Source organism: Microcaecilia unicolor, chromosome 9, assembly GCF_901765095.1.
Source record: "Microcaecilia unicolor chromosome 9, aMicUni1.1, whole genome shotgun sequence".
Lineage (NCBI taxonomy): Eukaryota > Metazoa > Chordata > Amphibia > Gymnophiona > Siphonopidae > Microcaecilia > Microcaecilia unicolor.
In genome coordinates, this window is record NC_044039.1 from 150608985 (window position 1) to 150627925 (window position 18941).

Sequence of the window (18941 nt, forward strand, 5' to 3'; positions counted from 1 at the left end):
TCAACTTGGTAGAGGAAGCAATAAGTATTACTGGAGCAATTCTGTAAATGGGAACCCTCCTTGTAGGTGCCCCGATCCTGTTCTATAACTGCATCTGGGTATGCAGATTCCATTATAGTACACTAGCGTAAGCTGGTCCCAGCACATCTAATCTCTCACCGTAGAACTGATGTAACTGTGAGTGACCTACAGGCAGCAAGAGCTTGCATAATGTACTGTATTCTGTAAGTTATTTTATTTTTTTTATTAGGATTTCTTTACCGCTTTTTTGAAGGAATTCACTCAAGGCGGTGTACAGAAAGAGTAGATCAAACATAAGCAATAGATAATTACAGCAGTAAAAATATTCAAATAACAATACAAAGTATTGCATAGTATAATACTTCTCTATTTTTCCTTTATTTGGGTTCCTTGGTCTACTATAATCTATAATATCTTTCTTCCAAGGATTATCGTATGTGTTAACCAGGACCCCCAATGCTATTATTATTTTAACAAACTGACCTCAACACCTCCACCCCTGGTCTATCACCAACTGGTGAAACAGAACCTTAATATAAAGGATACCAGGGATTCTGTGGGGTTATTTCTTATCATAGGTCTTGGTGCCCAATTATTATAATTTGTACCATGCCAAAAATCTACTTGGCTTGCATTGGTTAGCTTGAATCAACACATACTCTTACATCTTCCATCAAAGTATCCTAACCACACTACTTATTAATGTAATCCATATCCCAATACCCTCATTTTTTGTTACTAATGCCTAACCACATTATCCCCTCAGTCCCATGTATAGTGCACTTAACTGAGTTCTTTATTCTTCTCCAGCCGGCTGGTAACCGGTCTATTATGGTTCCAACCTTGTCTCCTGTTCATGAGCTCCTGAGGTATGTGGTAATGCTTTCGCTGGTATGAGTGTATGCGGAACACTTCGTCACCCCGTTCCTTTCTTTCTCTTTGCTTTATAATTAAGCTTTCTTTTCCGACAAGCACGTCTTGTTTCACGATATCAATCGCTGCTTCAGGAACTTTTTTATTACTCTTATTTCATACTTTTAATTCCGATGCTATGGCGCACAAGATGGCCGCGGTTTTTCAATGACGCCCTCAGGAACTTCATCCAATCGCCTTGCTCCTTTTATTTAAAGGGGCAATTAGTAGAACGCCTTCCATTCTACATTCTTATTCAGTCCCCTGGGCATGGTTGTTTTAAATTGATAAATCAATCGTTGTTCCCGCTGCCATAGAAGTGATTAGCAAGGGAATGAGAGGGGGGGACATTAAACAACAACTATGGCAGCGGGAACAACGATTGATTTATCAATTTAAAACAACCATGCCCAGGGGACTGAATAAGAATGTAGAATGGAAGGTGTTCTACTAATTGCCCCTTTAAATAAAAGGAGCAAGGCGATTGGATGAAGTTCCTGAGGGCGTCATTGAAAAACCGCGGCCATCTTGTGCGCCATAGCATCGGAATTAAAAGTATGAAATAAGAGTAATAAAAAAGTTCCTGAAGCAGCGATTGATATCGCGAAACAAGACGTGCTTGTCAGAAAAGAAAGCTTAATTATAAAGCAAAGAGAAAGAAAGGAACGGGGTGACGAAGTGTTCCGCATACACTCATACCAGCGAAAGCATTACCGCATACCTCAGGAGCTCATGAACAGGAGACAAGGTTGGAACCATAACAGACCGTTTACCAGCCGGCTGGAGAAGAATAAAGAACTCAGTTAAGTGCACTATACATGGGACTGAGGGGATAATGTGGTTAGGCATTAGTAACAAAAAATGAGGGTATTGGGATATGGATTACATTAATAAGTAGTGTGGTTAGGATACTTTGATGGAAGATGTAAGAGTATGTGTTGATTCAAGCTAACCAATGCAAGCCAAGTAGATTTTTGGCATGGTACAAATTATAATAATTGGGCACCAAGACCTATGATAAGAAATAACCCCACAGAATCCCTGGTATCCTTTATATTAAGGTTCTGTTTCACCAGTTGGTGATAGACCAGGGGTGGAGGTGTTGAGGTCAGTTTGTTAAAATAATAATAGCATTGGTGGTCCTGGTTAACACATACGATAATCCTTGGAAGAAAGATATTATAGATTATAGTATAATACTTACAACGTCAACACAATATGTACTAGAACATTATAATTGGTAGTGAAGGGTAAGGCAAAGTTGTAACATATAGATGAGTAAGAAAGTAGGAAGAATTAGAAAGTAAGGTGATTGATTTGAAGAAAGTTGCACGTGAGGACTAAAAGATGGCTAAATATTATTTCAGCTAGGGTAGGAGTGGATAAACATGTTCCGCTGCTGTAAGTGCAGCCTGAGTCAATCCTTGTGTGTGTGAGTGAGACTAACAAGTTAGTTACTTCTTCCATTAAAGGCTTGGTTGAAGAGCCAAGCTTTCACCTGCTTCCTGAAGTACAGATAGTCTTGTGTTAAGCAGAGCCATTCAGGCAATGCTTCAGGCAATGCATTCCAGAGTGTGGGGGCTACTCCGGAGAAGGCTCGCTTGCGGGTAATCACATCGCTGTGTGTGTAAGTTGTGTTTGTAAGTGGCAGCCCCATTCATGCCCCTCTCATCTTAACACTCCCTTGCATTTGTGTGCTAAGCCACTTACTCAGGCACATACAGAATACTGTCCCATTGATTTACTGCCATTTAGGCACCTAAGTGCCTGTTTCTGTATATTTATGCATGCAAAAAGGTGCTTCATTGTAAGTGCCCTGTCTTAGAGTCCCCTTTATAGAGGACACTGTCATATTGGCAGTCTTATGCTAGTTACTCTTCAAAAGTAATTAATTACAGTTACTAGTTACTCAGCTTAAATTAATTAGTTATAGTAATTACATTACTTATTGAAGAAAGTAATTGATTACTGATTACAGTTACCTGCATAGAATAATTAATTGATTTTCCTTTACCAATGCCACGTCCAAGAATATTTATAGTAAAAGCCTTATGGTATGTGAAGAGGTAAAATATGCATCTTATACACAACCCCAATGTGAATATTGCATAACATCATCTCTTGATGCTTATTTCAAAGAGGTTTGACCAACTCATGCCAACTACATCCTCATGTCATGTCATGTAACTAATTACTAATAACTCAGTATCGCACAACACTGCATATTGGTTCCTCCATCATCTGTTTCTTGCTTCATCTGAGTATCCAGAACTTTTCTCTCTCACTTCCTCTTTCCTCACCCGCCAACATAAGTTCCTCTGCGACTATTAACTTGACTGGAGCGTGAACGTTTTCCAAACATTTTTCTGTGGGCCAAAAGGAAGACAGTATCCCTGATAGTGAGACAGCGGGAGTTAGACCGGCTAACGTCTGCTGTTTTCAGCGAACCCGTAAATTCAGTGCTGGGGCTGTATAATTTCCGGGGGGGGGGGGTGTTTGGCACCACAGACACAGCCAGTGAAGCCGATATTCATTGGCTGACCAACTAGGTTCTAGCGACCAAAGACAGACCTGCTATTTGCGAGGATCTATGTGGCCGTTAAACTTAACCAGTCAGCTGGTGAAAATCAGCAGTAAACGGCTATGTCACGTGACATAGCTGGTGACCAGGCTAGCCGGTAACCAGGATATTCAGCAGGAGATAGCTGGTTATCTCGCGTTGAAGATCAGTGAATAGCCGACTTGAGTGTGTTTAACTGATCAGGTGCCATTCCTGCTCGGTTAAATGGTTTTGAATATCGGGGGGGTGGGAGGTGGGGAGAAGTATCTTTTGTAGATATTGGAATGGTGCTTTTTGAACCCAGACAAACCATGGAATCACAACTAGTACCCCAACCAAGGGACCTACTGATTTTTTGCATATTTACTTATTTTTTTTAATTACATTTATGTTTAATGTTTAATGAACACTGATATACCATCTAAGCTGAATGTGCAGGTCAAGGCAGTGTACAAAACTCATAAAATAATAGTAATGGAAAGGAATGTCAATTAAATAGGACAGAAACAGAACAAACACAACCACAAATCCAAAACAAGTACCAAAAAAAAAAGAAGAAACATGGGGTCCTGTTACTAAGGTGTGCTAATGGATTTAGCGCAAACTAATGATTAGTGTGTGCTAAATGATAAGACGCCCATTATATTCCTATGGCCATCTTATCATTTAGTGCACGCTAAATCTGTTAGCACACCTTAGCAGAAGGACCCCATAGTCTGTCTTTTGAATTTGATGCAAACAACTGCACACTCAATCCAGGACCTGCCAACGAAAAGCCTGAACAAAATAAATTGTGTCCTAAGCAAAGCTTTACATTTTTTGAATGATATTTTACCACAAATATGTGGAGGGAGGTCTTTCCATAGTTTGGGTCAGAGAAAATAAAAAGCTGAGTGCCTTGTAGATTTGAGATGAGCCTGACAAGGGCTGGGGAGCACTAAGTGGTGGGAGTCAAAGATTTGGTAGGAGTGTACAGGATAGTTTGAGAGGCCAGAAATGAAGGCAGGCCAGAGTAATAGGCTTTATGAACAAGGGAGAGAATTTTGAAGAAGATATTGAATAGGAATGGAGGCCGAAGAAATAATGCATGACGTGATCAAACCTTTTTGCATGACAAAGGAGTCTCGCAGCAGAACTGAGCAAAGTTTGAAGGTACTTGAGTCGATAACCTGGTATGCCGGCATAGACAGAGTTACAGTAATCTAGACAAGAAATCAGAAAAGAATGCATAAGAGTGTGGAATATAATGAAATCAAGACAATTGTGTATAGAATAAAGTTTCTGTAGCACAACAAAACCCCTACATTGGATATTTGTTGTTGGAACAATAATCAGGAATCAAATATGATCCATAAATAGCGATAAGAAGGCTCCAGGCAACTTACTCTACAACAGTAGAAAAATAAAAATATATCATAATATTTTATTTATTAGGATTTATTTACCACCTTTTTGAAGAAATTCACTCAAGGCGGTGTACATTAAGAATAAATCAAACGAGCAAGAGACAATTACAGCAGTAAAAATATTCAAATAGCAATACAAAGTATAGCATAGTATACTACTTAATATAATCAACAAAAACTTGCTCTAAGTACTAACAGTAACCCAAGAGATAACAAGCTATTAATTTAGTAAAGAAAAGAAACCTCAATAACCTGGGGAGCCTACAATGATGGTCTACCCTTATAGAGGCATTTATCATAGGTTTCAATCAAAACTCTGTAAATAAACCTCGACGGAAAACGACTCCAACTGGAGAAAAAAACCGCAGAGACCAAAAAACCAGAGAGAAAAAAAGCTGATTAGTGTTAGAACTCTACCCAAAAAAACTACTGAAACAATGTCCAAACCATACTGCACGTGCATGGATTAGAATAGTAGCTACTTAGCTTATCCACCCGGGTGGTTGCAGTGACTTCACAATGGTCGCTAGTAGTCTTCCACCGGGGTTCATCTCCAACAGTGGTCTCTCCGTAGCACCCAGCAGCTCCACGACAAGGAGCCCCCTCGTTTCGCTTCTGCTTCAGGGAGGAAAAAGCACCAAGGACAAAAACTTTTTCAGTCATGCAACCATGCAAGTATTTGTCCTTGGCGCTTTTTCCCTCTGAAGCAGAAGCGAAACAAGGTTGGAGACATTATTAATGGAAGACCTTCTATTAATTTGTGAAGAAAGGGGGGGAAATTTAGCAGTAAATTGAGTGGTAAGCACTGGTCCTTGGATCAAAGAAATTGTGGAATATTGTATGCTGTTGTTTGATACTTTTTGGTATACATGCCAGTGTAAATGCAATCTGTCTTAGCATAAAATACATTCATTTCCTTCTCTTTTCTTGCTGTTACCCTCTCACTGGTGTGAATAGCACATATATCTTCCAGTCCATTTATTCATTTAATATATCACCATTCACTTTAAGCATTAGGTGGCTTACATTGTCCAATACATCAAAAAACAAAAAGCACTGTAAACATATAATACATTATACAATTTATCATTAAATATTAATCACATATTTTATTAATGTTTCTTTTATGTGACCAAAATGATAAAGGGAATGGAACTCCTCTCGTATGAGGAAAGCCTAAAGAGGTTAGGGCTCTTCAGCTTGGAAAAGTGATGGATGAGGGGAGCTATGATTGAGGTCTACAAAATCCTCAGTGGTGTAGAATGAGAGATGCATACAGCGGGCTCTTTAGGAGTAGCTGGCTGTTCCTATAGGACTATTTCTTATCCTGTGCCTGTGGAAAATTTATTATTGAATAAGGTCCCAAAACAACAGGTTGGCTGCTCCCACAGCCTTCTACATGCATAATGGAAGCTGTACAAGTCCAGTTTCAAAATTTTTCAATGTCTTGCACTGAACTGCAGTTACCAACATCAAGCAAGTTATCTATGTTTTATGAACAATTATTGGCACAGCAAATATGGAAATTCACTTAACAGAATTTTGTTGTAACACAATTTTCTATTTGGGGCCTACATTTCGTTTACAGGATTGAGACACTATTGAAATTTAATTAGAAGAAAAAAATTAACAAAGAACATGAAATGCAGCAAAAAAGAGTCAACGGTGATGGATAAAGTAACTGGAATTAGTATCTATATTAAGTGACATCGCCTGGGAGTGATTTTGACTTTACAGGAGCATTAGAGGTCCCACCCTGGATGAACATAGGAGCACATCTTCATGTTTTTAGTGGATGTTAATGGGAAAATTGGTTTTAATATACAGGAATCTCTCTCTTCTGTGTATCCAGGAACTGCTGTAATTTGCTTCTAATAATCTCACTTGTGCAGGGATTATTAGGAGGTAATGCTCATTTGTATCTGTTTCACTGAAATACATGGGTTTCTGCAAAAGCTTTGCGTCACTTTGATAGAATTGCTTGGTAGGGAGATAATTATTCATCCTGCTGTTTTCTCCAGTTAATGCAGAGACCTGTTCTGTTGAACAGCTCCCCCCCCCCCCCCCCCCACACACACATAAAAATCTACTATTTTATTTTTAGTCCATCCAAAGAGTTTATCTTACTATTTGTCACTTTCATGCCTTGTATTCTCTCACTTTCCCTCCTTCTGATGAAAACTCACAGAGGTGGATTCAATACCTTAGGCAAACCTTCAGACATATGCCCCCCACCCCCACACCAAGGCGGCTTAAGGTCCTCTCCCCATATCCTCATAGCTAGCATCTCTTCCCCCCCCCCCCCCCCAGTGAGGTCCGTCATCTGTTTCCTTCCCTACCTCCACCTGTGATGTCCAACGTCTCTCTCCTTCCCTATCTCCCCCCCCCCCCCCCGGTGGTGTCCCAGTATCCCTCTCCTCTATTCCCCCCCCCCAGACTGCCTAGCATACATCTCCTTTCCTACCTCTCTCCCCCAGTGGTGTCCAGCATCTCTCTCTCCTTTCCTATTCCACCTCCCTCCCCATAGCATCTAGCATCTCTCTCCTTCTGTGCCTCCCCCAATGTTACAGGAAGACTGACCATTGGGACAATAGGGCAGTGCCTGAGGGCCCACAACAATAGGGAGCCCACTCTCCCCTTGGATCCATCTAACTTTATCAATTTTGATAAGGGGTTATGGGCCCATGACCCTTTTTGCCCAAGGGCCCAGATTACTGTCAGTCCGCCCCTCCCCCATAGTATCCAGCATTTCTCTCCTTCCCTATTTCTCCCCCCCCCCCCCCTACCCACAGTCTCTATCATCACCCAATCCTTCCCTCCCCCAAGGTGTTCAGCATCTTTGCTTCTCTTCCTTACCTCCTCCACGGTGGCATCAGCACGTCGGTCTTCTTGCTAATTAGGCTTTGAGCTTCTGTACAGGCTGAAGTGCACCAGCTCCCTGCCTCTTCTGAAATTCGAAGAGGGTGGGACCCATTGGGCCTTGAGAGTGGGCAGATGCTGAAAGCCATGCACCGTATGACTAGTGTTGTATCGGCCAGCATGCCGGTGCCACCACAGAAAGGGTAAGGAAGAGAAAGGAAGCCACTCAACACCTTGGAAGGAGGATGAGGAGATCCTTAACACAGAGAAGTTGATTGCCATGACTTGCTTTACTAGGTGAATGCCTAGTCCGCCTTGTGCTCAGGCTGGCCCTGAGCTTTCTCTACCCCAGCGAGGATATTGACGGACAGCTGAAGGCAGGCAGACTAAGGAGTTCAAACCAACCGTGACGGTGATCTGTTTTTTATCCTTTCAACAGCAAATCAGCAAACTGATGGAGCTAGCACAAGAGAAGCAGGCGAGTGAGCTGAAAAGCCTGAAGGAATCAGCAGAGAGGTAAACGCAGGAAGCATGGATTCTTCCATCCCATCATCAGAATCTGAGCTTGAGATAGTTACTGTCCTCCTCTTCGTATTTGTATTTTTAGAGCTTTCCTACTCCATCGTCTCTGACTATCTGCTCCTGTACATTCTCATGACACCAGGGCCAGTACAAGGGTATTGGTCTTAACCTGCCCCACTTTCCTTTTCAAATAACTTCCATAAGAATATAAGAGTTGCACTACTGGATCAGACCAAGGGTCCATCTAGCCCAGTATCCTGTTTCCAACAGTGGCCAATTCAGGTTACAAGAACTGGCAGTCACTGTTCCCGCTAAGCTGAGCAGGTGTGTCCAACTGCAGTTCTGCCAGTGGGGGATAGTGCTTCAATATTGTGCTTTCAATGACTGGAGACAGACAGGCTTCCTGGAGTCCTGCAGAGTTTGTCTGTCTCTCACTACTGAAAATGTGGTAGTGAAACAGCATCCCCCACCCCCACCCCACTGGCAGAATTATAAGTGGAGGACTCCTGCTGAGCTTAGAGGGAGCAGTGCTGGCAGAGTCCCAAAAGCAGCAAGATTCCATGCTACTTAGTCCCAGGGATAAGCTGTGTCTTCCCCCAGGTCTACCTTAATAACAGTTTATGGACTTTTCCTCCAGGAATTTGTCAGAACCTTTTGTAAACCCAGATACATTAACTCTTAGGCCCCTAGCTCCTCCCCCACCAAGATTTTGATAATTATGACCATTGCAATCACACCTTTTTTTTTGTTCCGGTACGCACCGGTACAGCATACGAGCACCTTTTTTTCCCCTTCCCTGCTCATCTCCCCTATCTCCCACGGCGCCTCTCTCCCGCTGCCACAGCTGCTTTTCCAATGAGCAGCAACACCACCACCACAGGCACAGCAAGGAGTAGCAGGTGCGGGGCTGCAGTGCTAGGATACGCGCTGTTGTCTCTGACGATCCCCTGCCCCGGAACAGGAAGTTGACGTCAGAAGGGCAGAGCCGACAGCGTGCGTCTGAGCACTGTGGCCTTGTGCCTTTTTCTTCTTGATTTTCCTGCCACTGCTGCTGGTTGGAAGAAGCAGCAGCGGCCCTAGGAGAGTTTCTGGATGGGGTGAGAGGAGGCAGGGGGAGAAATACTGGATGGGAAGGAGAGGGGACAAGGCGAAAAATACTGGATGAGGAGAGAGGGGACAAGGTGAGAAATTCATAATACCATCCCTCCCAAAACAATCCTGTAAAATTGTGCAGTTGGACATTAATGGGACTGTTCTATAAACCAAGTGGTAACATTTAAACACGCATTACTTGTGTAAATGTTTAAAATACTAGTATATGCACATATATGTGTGCAGTTTTATACATATGTGCCAGCATACTGCCTAAGCACTATTCTTCAAATAGCTGTTTCACTTGCATAGCGTTCATTTGCAAGGGGACATACACAGAGGCAGAGCAGGGTGAGACATTAGCAGGGCTCCCACTTACAATGCATAACTTACAGAATACATGGCATACACCCCCTTCTTCACTCTATTCAGGGATGACCCTACCAGTAGGCCATCTGAGACAGGGGCCTCAGGCATCATGCTGCAGGAGCAGCACTCCCCCCACCTTCCCTTCTCAACCCTTTATTTTAGTTTTTTTATTTTGTTTCCAAAAGGCAGCAGCGGTTCCCATAGGTTGCCCTGCCGTAGTGCCTCTGGCACCAGCCTCTTCTCCCACTGTGACCCGCCTCTTGTTTCCTCAGAGGTGGGACGCAGTAGCGAAGAGGCCACGGCAGGGCAGCCTATGGGAATCGCTGCTGCCTTTTGGAAACAAAAATAAGGTAAAGGGTTGAGGAGGGAAGGGGGAGATGCTAGACCGGGGGTGGAGGCAGCATTTCCTCTCTGCCTCGGGCGGCAGATTACCTTGGGCCACCCCTCGCTCTGCCTACTGGGAGACAACACGAAAAAGTGCCTTTTACTTTATGACTCCAACTATTTGGAATAATCTTCCCCTTGGGATTCAAACTGAATCATCCATGCAAAATTTTAAATCAAGCCTTAAAACCCATTTAGGTAATGAGGCCTTTAATTTGACCTAGGGTCTACCCCATCTGAAACATTGGTGTGAGGTTGCTGTTCATTGCCAGGATATGTGATTATTCCTTTTATGACTGATGTGTTTTCCTATAAATATATTGGTGTTCCTTTCCGCAGTTTGATTTTATTGTACATCGCCTTGAATTATCTGGTAAAAAAAGGCAATTCAACAAATCTGAATAAACCATGAACCATACCTGCTGCACTTACGTGCTCTCATTTACACCAGCTGTATGGCTGACATAAATGCAAGCGCATTTATACCTGATTAGACTGGTATTCTAGGTTCCTACCGCATGCCCTCTGGACATGTATTTCTAGGCACCCTCTTATAGAATTGCCCTGTATGTAGGCTATTTGATAATTTGACGGTTCTTTAAATTTATTCAGATGTCAGAATCTATTGCAGTGTTACTCAATGCAAAGCCTGTAAGCCAATGACAGCTCCCACAGACCTCTAAGGCGGCCTCGATCAATCACCCTAGACACTCCAGCTGCTCTGGACATTCTCCCTGATTCCTTCCACCCACCCACCCAGACATATTGTCTGGCCACTCTGGACATCTCCCACCCCCCTCAAGACATATCCCAACCTTCTACCCGCCTAGGAAAGGGGGACATTTGAGAGAGACACAGATTGATAGATATGGATGTTACTGGCACACATTGATCAGTGTTGTGGCCCTGAGTGGGACCTCTGTTGGAAGAGGCTTCCTCTGCTTCATAGCCGGCAGTATAAGATATCACCATGGTTTTACAGGGTGCAGCTTTTATGTTTAGTATGGGAAAAGGCTGGTATTCATGAAGCTGGTCATATTAGAATAACGGTGTCTGATGGCCCAGTGGCAATCCTGCTCACTGTTGTGCAAACCAGTTTATTCAGGTCCTCTGTTTCCAGTGTTTATAAACAGGGCTTTTTTTGAGGGGGTACTTGGGGGTACTGAGTACTGGCACCTTTTCCATTGTCTGCTAAAATTGGCCCAGGGACCCCAAATTTAATGAAAGAGCTCAGGCTCTACACACCAACTCTGCCTTGTTATAGATTCTGTGACTGGTTGCAGGAGGCCTGGCTATTGTGGGGTGGGTCCCACAGTGATCACCCCACCCCTGAAGGGTGACCTAGCATTTGAGTACCGGCACCATTTTTGCTAGACAAAACGCACTGGTTATAAATGACATTGAGAAAGACTAGAGCAGATTCAAAAGGAGGCTACATTGACAGGACAGATAAGACCTATAGACAAGGTCACTTTGCATCGTGCTGCAGCCCCATAAGGAAGAATACAGAGAGGTAATGTGACCCTGCCATTATAGGAACCCACACTAGAAAAAAAACCAGGAACTTTAAATTCAGATAGCTGCACAGGCAGTGAATCGCTAGTGCCACGGTCCAACCAATATTTTGCTCAACACAGCATCAGCGATTATGAACTTGAGGGCAGAGTTGGAGATAGATTTGTTTGTTTTAAAATTAGATCCGATTCACACCCCTTTGTTTTAGAACTACACACTCTGTGAATCTCTCATGCACTCACAACCACTGCGTGTTTACACAGCAGTATGAGGTTTTTCCTCTCACATAAAACACATCTGTAAACACACAGTGGTTGTGAGTGCATGAGAGATAGATTTGTTTGGCCTATTCAACCAAAAAGGGGTTCTGCTTGGATATCTGGACTAAAAAGGAAAGTCAAAGGTATGAAATGCTGATCTCACACCCATGAACTGTAATGATTTGGTTTTAATGCAAAATGTACATGGATTACTGGACTGAGCATTCTTTTTCTCTTCAGTGACACTAAACAGATGAAGAAGAAGCTGGAGATTAAAAGGCAAGAGCGGATAGAAGCTATGAGCAAAGCTAATACTGACAAAGCAACTCAGGAGAGGTACATTCAACTCAAACTACTTCCAACAAATGCTGTTTGACATCTAGCAGAGACCAGCCAGATACATCTCCTACCAAACTTTAGAGGAAAACCAACCAATATCAACCATATTTGCAATTATGCATAGTCTAACCATGTACTCTTCCCTAATACCTGCATGCATGTTTTTCAAAAGCCTCTGAACATCGTGATCCTGGTGCTTTGTTCATGTACTAGGATTCAGGGTGCAAGGTAAATACAGTAGTAATAGCTAGTTGTATTCAAAGTCTTTACAGTACATCTCTAAACATTGGAGTCACTACACATAAGATCTCCAAAGGGGGCACAGGATGTTCTAAATTCCGAGCTGCCCACAAACAGTTATTGCTAGATCAAGACCCCCAGCCTAAGGGATTGGCTCAGAAGTAACGAATGCCTCATATCTTATAACAGGAAGAATGTCATAATCCCTTGAAATAGATTTGTATCACTTGAACTTCAAAAGGGATAGCCATGTTAGTCTGGTGTAACAAAAATGGCAGAGAGCGATTACACCTTATAGACTAAGCATGAGTTTTTGAGGACTAGAGGCATGTGGTGAATTGGACTCTGGTCCTCAAAAACTCATGCTTTAATAAATAGATTAGTCTATAAGATGCCGCCTACCTCTGCCATTTACTTGGCACTTACTTGGACTGTTTCTGGGACTGTGTATGTTCCACAACATATTGAGCATTACATTCCATTTTCAATGCATTTATGGTGCCATTTTCAAACTGCCCACGTTAATGCAAAGTCTGCAAGTACTTTTCACTCAGGGAACGTACATGAAGACCTTCATTTTGAAAATTGCCACAGATGTTATTTATCCATCAGACTATAAGGTACATTGAGCCCAGCATCCTGTCCGGGTGTAATCTAGGTCTCAAAGATAATTTCTGGCCAATTGTTGTTTGTGGACTTTTCCTCCAAGAACTTGTCCAACCCTCTTTTGAACCTGCTGTGTTAGTCGCCTTGTTTGTGTCCTCTACATAAGTACATAAGTATTGCCATACTGGGAAAGACCAAAGGTCCATCAAGCCCAGCATCCTGTTTCCAACATTGGCCAATCCAGGTCACAAATACCTGGCAAGATCCCAAAAAAGTACAAAACATTTTATACTGCTTATCCCAGAAATAGTGGATTTTCCCCAAGTCCATTTAATAACGGTCTATGGACTTTTACTTTAGGAAGCCGTCCAAACCTTTTTAAAACTCCACTAAGCTAACCGCCTTTACCACATTCTCTGGCAACGAATTCCAGAGTTGTTTTAAATTTGCTACATTGTAGCTTCATCACATGCCCCCTAGTCCTAGTATTTTTGGAAAGCGTAAACAGACACTTCACATCTACCCGTTCAACTCCACTCATTATTTTATAGACCTCTATCATATCTCCTCTCAGCCGCCTTTTCTCCAAGCTGAAGAGCACTAGCCTTTCCTCATAGGGAAGTTGTCCCATCCCATTTATCATTTTTGTCGCCCTTCTCTGTACCTTTTCTAATTCCACTATATCTTTTTTGAGATGCGGCGACCAGAATTGAACACAATATTCGAGGTGCGGTCGCACTATGGAGCGATACAAAGGCATTATAACATCCTCATTTTTTCCATTCCTTTCCTAATAATACCTTACTTTCAAGGCCTTCAAGGGGGGAGATGTAGAATTATGAGCACAGTGATGCACTATGGAAAGGATCAAAAGGCCAGAGATTGATAAGCCTGTGTGACTGTGGAATCTATCAGAGATTGATGAGCCTGCATGACTCTGGAATTTATGATCTATTATGATACCCTTTCAGGCAAGCAGGCTTGGGAAAGAAACTAGTATAAACAACAGGAGACTGTGGATTAGCAACTTAGGGGAAAATAGATGGTGAGAACAGGGAACAGAATGAACTCCAAGGAATATAAGTGCTAAAGTAATGTGAAGCATTGTTTAACATAAAAGTATATAAGCAGCTGAACCAGACCATTACTTTGGAGAGACGGGTTCAGATAATACCTTTGTATAGCAGAGCCTGTTCTCCCATGAGAAACTATTAATTATATCTGTACCTTTATATATCTGTACTTTGGTAAGTAAATAAAAAGAATTGACTTTCTCATATGCACGTAGCCCTGGTTTCTTTTATCCCCCCAAATTATTGGTGGCTGGTACATGCTAATTTGGGAGGGGTACAAGGCCTAAAAACAACAGAAAACCCTGTAATGAGAGTTAAGAGAAGACAAAGGAAAGTGGAAACCAAAGACTGGGGCCGACACAGTGAGAAGAATTAAAGGGCCAGACAACAAAGGTAAATAAAAAGAATTTATTTTTATTTTAGAATGCGTCACATAGCCAATAGGAAGTTGCTGGACCAGGAGCTAGGGCTGACCAGGAGCCAAGTGTTCAAGTACCTGTACATGTACTATTCTCTTTATTATATTGTATTTTAATTTTTTGGCACATAATTCTCTGGAGTGTACTCAGTGTGCATGATACCATCAGTTACAGAGGTACTAGGGGGAGGCAGCTGGTAGGGGTTCTTCTGTACTGCACTGTTCTCTCTAAACCGAGAAGTCTTCCAACTGCATTGCTGCCAGTGGGGGGGGGGGGGGGGGGAGGGGTACTTCAATATTGTGTTTTCAGTCATTAGGAACGGACAGGTTCCCTGGAGTCCTGCAGAGCTTGCCCGTCTCTCACTGTTGGAAATGTGATAATGAAACATCACCTGCCACTGGCAGAACTGTAGGTGGCACTCAGCTTAGAAGAATCAGTGCCGTACCATGTTTAAAAGTACACCTTTCCTGCTGACATAGGTGTTGCCCCCCCTAAGGTTTTTAACATGACCCACCCCACCTTAGCCTCACCCAACAACCTCCTTAAACAGTTGAGTCACTGACCACCTATGGTAATTCTGACAGTTATTAACATAATTTAGAAAGCAATAACCTCGTTGAGTTGGTTGGTTAATTTGAAGTAATCAGTCTACACAATCCAGATACTGCAAAATGACAAGCACACTCTTATATTGAAGGGAAGCTTTTTCTTCCCTTCAATATAAGAGTGTGCTTGACATTTTGCAGTATGTGGCTTGTGTAGACTGTTTGATTTTATCATCGGTTACATCCACACCTGTATTTTTTTAAAATATAATTTAAAGTAATAAACACACATTCTTCTTTCAGGTAGGATGCTCTGGTATCACATTTTGCATCGCAATTTCTTTTTCTTTTTAGATTAAAGAGAGAGATTAATAATTCACATATCCAGGAAGTGGTACAGGTTCTCCAACTGGTATGTAGCACATTAGCAGCAATTCTACTGTCATTTTAACATTTGTTCGTGTATACAGAAGCAGTTTCTATAAAAACACCATGACAAAGGAAAAGCCCAATGGCTGTACTGAGCATGTTCTGTAGAATATGTAGCAGCCCATGGCTGTACTAAGCATACACTCTAGGATATGTAACGGCCCATGGCTGTACTGAGCATGCTCTATAGAATATATAGTAGCCTATGGCTGTACTGGAGCATGCTCTGTAGAAAATATGTAGTGGCCCATGGCTGTACTGAGCATATTCTGTAGAATATTTAGCGGCCCACAGCTATACTGAGCATGCTCTCTAGAATATGTAGCAGCCCATGGCTGTGATGAGCATGTTCTTTAGAGTATGTAAAGACCCTACTGGCCCATAGCTTTGCTGAGCATGCTCTGTAGAATATGGAGCGGTCCCTGGCTATATTACATGTTTCTTGTAGTCTATCTGTAATTGTAATCTTTGTATTTATTCCTTAAAGATGACCATAAAGTCTAGGAACCAGCAAAAGTTACTGGAGGAAAAGCAGCTAGCTTGCCTGGAGAAGATAAAAGAAAAAGGCATTCAGGTAAAGCTCCTCATAAACAATGATGTTCTACTGTCAGTCGTGTGTTTTTATTGTTGAAATCTGCTTTGGGAATTCTACACCTACCCTAATCACTCCCTTCCTTCTTCTCTCTTCCCTTACTTAATTTCTACACCATACTAACTATATCTGATATCCAGGATTGACAATGCTAACAAAACTATGTAAGCCACATTGAGCCTGCAAATAGGTGGGAAAATGTGGGATACAAATGCAATAAATAAATAAATAAAATAGCCAATAATGATGATGAAAGTGAAAATCAATGTACATCGTATTACTGATCCATTTTTAGCCTGACATTCAGTAAATTGCACATGCCCTTCTTTCAGATTTAAGAGGTATTGAAGGCATTTGAATCAGAAATCATTTGCACACCTGATTTAAATAAACCCTATGCCATATTCTACCACGCCACTAGCAGCAAGATCCAGACTCAGAGCACCATAAGGGAAATGGGCAATGGATAGCTTGATGATTTGGGGGAAATTATGTTTTGTCCTGCAGCAGGGCTATAATGAAATGGAGCAACCAAGGAACATTCGTCACATGTATTCTTAAGAGCTTTCCCTGGCTATGCCTATGTCGCCCATCACTCTCCTGAAAGAAAATCTGTTTTTCCTTTTTCCCCTCAACCTGAAACCTATGCTATGTTGTAAGCATGAGATCTGGCAATGATTGATAATTTTTCTCTTTTGAATTCTGCAACCACATTGTGCCTGTGGTAAGCAGTTGCAACAACAGGTACAGACAGATCATCAGAAGACAAAAGCCTTGGCCGTGGAAATTCAGGACACGGTACAGAGCAGCATGAAGGTCTGGTTTCCACTTGAGCTACAGGGTCCAAAGGAAGACATGCTAAATTCCGTTAACCCAGAGGAGGAACAGTCCCAGAAAGACTCTGCCAACTATGAAATGCCCCCAAACATCCAGGAAGACGAAGAACTTCTACCTGGAGAGACAACCAGCTCCAGAATGCCTCTGGAGGCAGTGAATGAATATATACAGGTCTTGTCTACAATCCCTAGTCCCCCCTAAGAGGAGCAGGTGATCAACTCTTCTTGGCATCTTAGGCTACAGCAGGACTAAGGAGTTGAAAACTGCTGTCTTTGTTCTTTAGGGATGTTGCATAGAGAGATAAGAAGGGGAAGAATCATCTATGTTTCAGCTTTCAAGGGGATTAACATGAGAGCAATTAAATGTTCCAAATTGATAGCCAGCATGGCAAAGCCTAGCCTCACTCTGATGGCCTTTAATAAGTTTTTGCTGTGCTCACAAGAAAAGGAAGGTTAGAACACGGCCTAGTGGGTAGTGCGGTAGACTGTAGCAGTATACCCCTTGGGAAGGGCACACACCTACAGCTCTCTAGCGTCAACCAAAAGTCCTGGCTCTGAAAAATTAGAGCATAGTCCTATGGGGATTTGGTCATTTTTCCTAGTTTTCCTGGAATTATGGAGGCAGATGTCAGAAAAAGGACATACAAATTGGAATAGAGACGTCCAGGTCAGAATGTCTGAAGTTCCACTAGTAAATTAGAACAAGATCTGACTAGGTACAGCCTGTTCTAAGTACATGGAGAAATGGACATGCAGCAGAGCATCCATTTTAGAAAAACAAATGTCTAAAATTTCAGTGGGTCAATACAGGCATATATCGTTCATATCATGGAACAGCAACAGAAACGTTTATGTGCCAGAACATAAACATTTGTTAGCCATTTTAGAAACATAAATGTATATTTTTCCTGAAGCTATCATAGAGCCCAGAATCCCTTGCAGTTTCAGGGGGGGTGGGGTGGGGGAGAGGGTCATAACCACTGAGGGATTAAAGGAGCAACCTCCCTTAATTCCTGTAACAGAGCACTGCTCAGTAGAAGGACTTTTCTGAAACCTAGACCTCCTGGGTAACAGGTGTAAATCCCGACATTGATCTTTTTGGACATTGACATTCATTCCTCTTCTGAAATGGGGAAACCAAGTTTAGTTTTTAGACCTGCTTTGTCCAGCCCAAAGCATGCCCAGATCACATCCTTTTGTTATATGCACATTTTAGAGTTTTGCACGTGTATAAACCCGGTTTTGTAAAATTGGGATTTAGACTTTTATGCAATTTAAATGTCTAAATGCCAGTTTAAATACCAATAGCATGAACCTGCCACTGTAAAATGGTAAGGTGCATAGTTTGCTCTAACAGACCTCAGTGGCGACTCTTTTCACATGGGCATCTTTCATCCATGACTTGCCTACCTCCCCCAGCGATCATATGTTTTATTCTAACTTATAAATTTACATCCAACAATTTTATATATGTATATATAATAGCTTAAAGCCATACTTATCTTTAAAAGTAGAGGACCAAACGCCAACATGTACTATATCTCGCTTGTAGCTGCCTCAGGGTGTGGTCCATTCGCATTGTGCATTCATCGCACTCGACTCAAACTGGCTTCAGCTCTCTCCTCAGGAATTCCAGTTTATGCACATCTAAAACTCCAAAGAGTGCTTCTAAAATAAGCACCTTAATATTTAATACAGCATTTATAACCTGATCCAATCAATGATCAATCTTAGCCATCAGACAATACCTTGAATGTGAGTCTGCTGTAGCATCAAAGGTCACTGGAAGAATAACATTGTCCTTTCTCCCTTGGAAGATCTTATGAAGTGAGAACACCAATGTTGAGCTAACAAGCCAGATGACGACACCGTATTGTGTGCTTCAGAGTAATAAATTATAAAGGAACTTGGGAATGAGAGGCACCAGATAAATCTATATGATTATAAGAACACCAGAGCTTA

General features: G+C 42.1%; 1 protein-coding gene across 1 annotated transcript in view; it reads left to right on the top strand.

Moving 5' to 3' along the window:
* Positions 1-17910, top strand: part of PLCB2 (phospholipase C beta 2) — a 220748-nt gene extending 202838 nt beyond the window's left edge. The window contains exons 28-32 of the mRNA XM_030215186.1: positions 8198-8274; positions 12141-12236; positions 15477-15534; positions 16039-16125; positions 16876-17910. Coding sequence (XP_030071046.1) covers positions 8198-8274; positions 12141-12236; positions 15477-15534; positions 16039-16125; positions 16876-17181 — 624 coding nt within the window. The 3' untranslated portion in view covers positions 17182-17910. The remainder of the gene's footprint in view (positions 1-8197; positions 8275-12140; positions 12237-15476; positions 15535-16038; positions 16126-16875) is intronic.
* Positions 17911-18941: the final 1031 nt, after the last annotated feature.